The 6,350-nt window shown below is 38.3% G+C and overlaps 1 protein-coding gene across 1 annotated transcript; it reads right to left on the reverse strand.

The window, feature by feature from the left end:
- Window positions 1-2,571: 2,571 nt before the first annotated feature.
- Window positions 2,572-4,828, reverse strand: LOC118490268 (putative pentatricopeptide repeat-containing protein At1g12700, mitochondrial). Its single transcript, XM_035987768.1, has one exon. It carries the CDS (start codon window positions 4,652-4,654, stop codon window positions 2,873-2,875), a length of 1,782 nt encoding a protein of 593 aa, XP_035843661.1. The 5' UTR covers window positions 4,655-4,828; the 3' UTR covers window positions 2,572-2,872.
- Between the last annotated feature and the right edge of the window lie 1,522 nt (window positions 4,829-6,350).

Raw genomic sequence — 6,350 nt, forward strand, 5'->3', positions numbered from 1 at the left:
TATATGGTAAAAATGTGCAAGCATGACTTCATAGATGGTCAAAAGAATGGGACCTGTCCACAGCACAGCCCAACATGCCCGTAACCAGACCCTTGGGGACTGGTGGTCCTAAAAAGGACCTAGTATATTTTTTGCATAGACAAGTCAACTATAAGGCCCGACTACTTAGACTAGTGGGTATGGGGGCTGGCTGAGGCCCGGCTAGGACCGGCGCCGGTCCCCCACACCACCCTCTTCAGGTCCGGCTCGGCACAACCGGCGCCCCACAGCTGGGGAAGCCGTGCCTCTCTCCTCTCTCCTAACACACACACACATCTATACATACACATATATATATAAAGGGGTTCATCCCCCACCCCCTAGGTCCATCCCCTCCAAGCCGAGCCTACGTGGCGTTGACGTGGCGGCCCATCCTCTTGAGGATGGGGCTCTCCATACCCTCTAGTCTTATAAATCAAGGATGAGTAGAAATATTACCGTACAACCAAATAAAGAACAAATAACATATCGCACGAACACACCTGAGCGTTTGGGAACGATACGCCCACACTGGAGTAACATTAACTCTCCTCCCATTTTGGCAATAAATTGTGACAAGGGAGCTTGAATTCTCATCATCTTCCTAAGATCTTTTGCGGGCAGATCCTCCACCAGTTAAAAGTCTCCAAATATAAAGCGCACTAATTAAATATATAGTGTTTATGGGTCAACCAAACGTGAATTGACTTGTTTTAACATTTTACCCAGCCCGTCCGCCCACCCGACCAACATAGCAATTAATTCGGGACAAATGAAGTAATAGATGTACTTACCAAGTTACCAGTGCTGGATTTTGATAATTAAAAGCATAACAGTAGTTGGTAGAAACTGCTTCATCTTCTGTAACAGCATGTTCATTTTATTCTGGGCCTTTTTCTCAATAACAGAAGAATCCCACCTTAGTAAAGTCTTCGTAATCCGTTGACCACCCCACCGATATGCAAGGTGAGAATGAAATAAAGATCAAATACAAACAGGTTATCTTCAGGATGAGAAGATGTTAGTACAGATCAGCACCGTTGTTGCAAATGAAGGCATCTAAATCGGAAGGATTAGGCCACTCGAGATAAAAAAAACAAATGAACTTGGTTAGTCAAGGATATAATATCAAACATTGGAAATTTGTTACTTCCCAACTTCAGAAATGAAAAAGACTTCAACTTTTTGAGCAGGACGTTTGGGCACGCACGAGTTCAACCAAATTCCAGCTCAGAAACTCATTTTTGCACACCCCCCCCCCCCAAAAAAAAAAAAAAAAAAAAAAACTTGCAACATATAAGTCCTTTGCTACTAACTATTAGCTACATGATCTTAAATGGCATTTATAATAGTTTTTTTAATTTTATATGTTGAATCTTATTTATTTTCAAAGCATAACAAGTTTTTTATATTTTTTTTTCTCTATGTGCGCTTTTCTTAAAAAAGCCCACGCTTTTTTTGCGCCTTGCGCCTAGGCTCCGGGCGAGGCCGATGCGCCTTGCGTTTTTGACAACATAGTTTTAGACACTAGAAAATTATTCAAACTATCTTAACTGTCAAATAAAATTTACTTGTAAATGCAGTTAAAATTAGGGATGGGCATTTGGTACCGATACGGATACCCAGTTTCCACGTTATTCGGTACTGAACTGATACCATGCTCATCCCTAGTTAAAATTATGCTATCAAGTATTCTATGATCTAATTCCCAGCTGAGAGAAAAAGTTGTAGCCTTGCTTAAAGAACTAACCATTGATCCACCTATAATTCCAAGCTAATTGGTAACTTACTGGTAATAAGAGATAGAAACCAAGAGATTTATCTTATATTCATAATGTTGGTTTTTGTAACCATGCTCAACCAACAAAGATTAAAGCTTGATGCAGAGAAATATCATCCTCCTCCTACAAACTATCAAAGATAACGAGATTAAAAATAATTGACATATTAACCCTAAAATCACGACAAATAATTGATGTTTACCTCAAATTACGCAGCACAAATATTCAGTATAGACGGATGAGATGATTTGAATTCGAACCTTTTCAAACTTCTTTGTTAACTTATGAGTTTTGATAATCGAATTTAATCTGCGTTTGTTTTTTAGGGTAACCCACTTCTTTATTAAAATTTGTTGACTTGTTGACCAAATTCTTTACCTACACTGAACAAATGTATACGTTGACACTTTACCAAGTTTGAGCTAAACCAGTTCGTCCTCTCTTAACCCGGCCCCATTTGCACTACCAAATCCCAATCGCCAATTTGTATACTGGTTTCCCCTCTCGTCACCCAAACCGGTTTCAACCCAACCCACAAAAAAAGATTAAATACCAGTTTTTGGATACCGCTTTATGAACCAAACCGATTTCAACCCGACCCATACTGATTTGAATAGGGTTCGAACATTTTTCACCCAAACTGGTTCTACTGAAACCGGTTTTGACCAAAGTTGACCAAACAAATTTGGTTTACAACCCGAACCGGTTTTGGGAAAAAAATAAACCCAGTTTGTACACCTCTATTTACTCCATACAAAAGCCATCAAGTTGATAAAATGTGAAATATCAAGTAGATAAAATGTGAAATATCATGTCTCAAGAAGCAAAAGCACATGTTACAGCTGGTATTCCTGAAACAAGAAAAACATCAATTAACTACAACAAAACACAAATGTGTAAGCGTTGTGAATTCGTTATACTGAAAATGTCTAATGACCAAACACATGAAGACCACATGTCTAAGGACCAAACACAAGCAGACCAAATGGAATGGAATTTGAAGGAGATGTCCTGCTTTCAACATTTTGCAAGTTATAATCTTCATTTTTCATCCCACAATTACTATCTCAGTTTCACTCCCAATCGCACAACCTAGGATCGTTCAGTAGTTCTTTTGGCACAAGCTTACCTAACAACTTAAGCATACTTCTATCTAGTAAACCAGCTGCGATATGATCTATAAATAACGATAAAGTTGAAGCATCAAGTGAGTAACCTCTATCACCCATTTCCTGTAAAAGCATCTCCACATCATCACAATGCTTGTTCTTTAGATATCCTTGGAGAAGAACACAATAAGTAACATTGTTTGGTGGGTAGCCACACTCTTCCATTTTAAGAAACAAGTGTTTTGCATCATGCAGTATACCTTCCTGACAAAAAGCATTAATCATCACCGTATAGGTACGAACATCAGGTTGCAAGCCTTTATCTATTAAATCATGGAAAAGATTCCTTGCAATGTGAAACTTCCCACATTTTCCTGCCCCGTCAATGAGGATACTGTAAACAAAAATATCATAATTAAGTTTTGCATCACCCAACAAATGAAACAAAGAGAGCGCATCTTCTACTAGATGGTTGTTGCAAAGACCGTCTAAAACTATTCGATACGTGCAATGGTCTGGAATTAGGCCTTGTGCATGCATCTCATCGAAGAGTTTGCGTGCAGCTACACAATGCCCAACCTGAAACAATCCTTGTAACATGGTGTTGTAAGTGACTACATTGGGTTTTAAACCTTGTCTGGTCATTTGACGAAACATTTGCATCGCCTCTTCTATATTCCGATTCTTGCAATACCCATTCAATAAACTACTGTAAGTAACAACATTAGGAACGAGACCTCTAAGTGTCATTGAATCGAAAATCTCCCTTGCTTTGATCATTTCACCTCGCAGACAGTAACCATCAATAAGTGAGCTATATGTCACTAAGTCTGGAGCCTTATCTCTCTCAATCATGATGTTGATAACAGCCTCAGCTTCTTCTACTTTACCTTCCTTGCAAAAAGCATCAACTAATACATTAAAGGTCTGCACATTTGGAGAAATGTTCTCATCCTCCATTTCTTTTAGCAGGTTTGAGGCCTCATCCCAACGACCTATGTTACAAAGGCCACGAATTAAAGAGGTGTAGGTAATGACATTTGGTAAAATTCTTTTTTCAAATACCATCTCTTTAAAGAGCTTGAAAGCATCATCAATCAGTCTATCCTTGCAAAGACTATCAATGATGGTGCTATATGTAATAATACTAGGCTGACAATTTTTTTGTTCCATTAGCCTGAGCAAAGCAACTGCTGTAACGTTATTACCGAACTTGCAAAGGCCTTTAATCATTGTGTTATACATAACAACATTAGGTTCACAAAGTTTTTGCTTGACGAGCTTCTTGAATAACATCTCTGCTTCAAAAATCTTATCTTCAATGACGAGTCCGTCTAAGAGTGCACTAAATATGTAAACATCAGGTGGAATAGCTCGCCTAAAGCAGCTTCCTAGGAGTGCAAAACCGTCTTTGGTGTGATTCAACTGACAGCAACACTTGATTGCAATGCTCATAGAATATTCATTAACAGGGACACCAAGAGAACACATTTGGTTGAAAAGATGAAGGGAAGAAGAAAAATGTTTCATTTTGGTAACAAGATGCAACAACTGATTAAACTGAACAACAGATGGAAGAGGGCGTCTCTGTGACATTTCATCGAACAGGTTGAGTGCATGATTCAAGTTGGTGATTTTAGGAAGCATGGATCGATTCGTGGAGAAATTAGAGTGAAGAAGGAAGGGTGTGGTGATAAAATTACCTCTGAATTTGAATTTGATAACAAGAGAATTTGTGAGATTCATGATCGGTCGATTCGTTCAGTGTTGAAACGGAGTTGATGCTTCAAGCTCAACCTAATTATCAAATGGTGGAAAGCATGTTCTTATTGTTGTTGTATTTGTATTTCTTAAAAATCAAAACGGAGTCAATATCTTTTTTGAGTAAAGTGCCTGAATGATTCATGAGATTTCCTTTTGAATCTTGGTTATAGGTATTTCAAGTTTATTTTCGTTTTCATTCAAAATCAAAAACTGCTTAGATTTTTCAGTTAAAATATAGAGTTTTTTTCTTTTTTCTTTTTTTTTTTTTTGTCTTTTCCTTCCTTTTAATTAAATGAAAAACGATTTTTTAACGTTTTATTATAACAAATTATAAAAGTATGATAATTTTGCCCTTTATAAAAGGTAGGAAAATAACAAAAGAGTAAATTACATTTTTGACCCCTGTGGTTATATCAGTTTTACTATATTGGCCCAAAATAAGATTTTTTAACAGATTTGCCCTCATGGTTTCTATAACTAACCTTTTTGGCCCCTAAATCTAACCAAACCCCAACTCAGGTTAATTTATTGGTCACATGTTTAGCACATGATGTCTAATTTGGTCATTTTACCCCCTCTATAAATAAAACCCTAAACCCCTGTTTTTTCACTTCATCTTCTTCATTAAATATAGACACCCACCGCCGGCCATTAATTTGGTCATCTTCTTCATTTTACCTCTCTCTGTACACATATACACACATCTGTATAAATATAGACACCCACTGCCGACCATATCTAACAAGAACATACGTGAACGGGATTTGATTGTGCTGAAAAACATCAACAAGAACGACGATTGGTGAAGGGGAGTTGACTGTGCTGAAAAAATCAACAATCCGCCGGATCACGACACAAAAAACCCACCGCCGGCCATATCCGGCGAAACCTGCAACTTCCGGTGGTGGTTGATATTCTTCTTCGTGAAGAACAAACCGTCGCCTCGCTGCTCTAATTGGCCTATCTCTCTCTCACGCGCTCCCTCTCTAGATCCGCCACCAGATCTTGCCGATTTGTGGTTAGTAAAAAAAATGACCTGATGTGTCTCTTTCTTGTGTCTTTCTTGCCTAATTGTTGAACCTGCTGTTGATTCAAAAGACAGTGGCCATTTTAATTTATGAACCTGTTGTTCATCAAAACCATATTAATCTTCAACTTCATAACTTCAGAACTTTAGATCGGTGGATTGATTTAGGGTTTATAAGTGGGTTGTTGTGGTGGTTTGGTGGTTACGGTTGCGTGGGGATGTTGGAAAGTGGGTGGTGGCGGTGGTGTATGCTGGTGGTGGAGTATGGTGGTGGAGAGAGTATTTATACAGACGTGCAAGCAAGTGGGTCAAGTGGGTGGTGGCAGTGGTGTATGCTGGTGGAGTGGGGGTGGAGTATGGTGGTGGAGAAGAAGATGATTTAATGAAGAAGATGAAGTGAAAAAACAGGGTTTTATTTATAGAGGGAGGTAAAATGACCAAATTAGACAACATGTGCTAAACATGTGACCAATAAATTAACTTGAGTTGGGGTTTGGTTAGATTTAGGGGCCAGAAAGGTTAGTTATAGGGACCATGAGGGCAAATCTGTTAAAAAATCTTATTTTGGGCCAATATAGTAAAACTGATATAACCACAAGGGCCAAAAACGTAATTTACTCAAAACAAAAAAAAATGAATGTTAACTAAAAA

Source organism: Helianthus annuus, chromosome 3 (assembly GCF_002127325.2).
Source record: "Helianthus annuus cultivar XRQ/B chromosome 3, HanXRQr2.0-SUNRISE, whole genome shotgun sequence".
Classification (NCBI taxonomy): Eukaryota; Viridiplantae; Streptophyta; class Magnoliopsida; order Asterales; family Asteraceae; genus Helianthus; species Helianthus annuus.

Bases quoted from the DNA above. Each gene is read 5' to 3' on its own strand.
- LOC118490268 (XM_035987768.1), bottom strand. From the start codon at position 4,654: ATGAATCTCACAAATTCTCTTGTTATCAAATTCAAATTCAGAGGTAAT.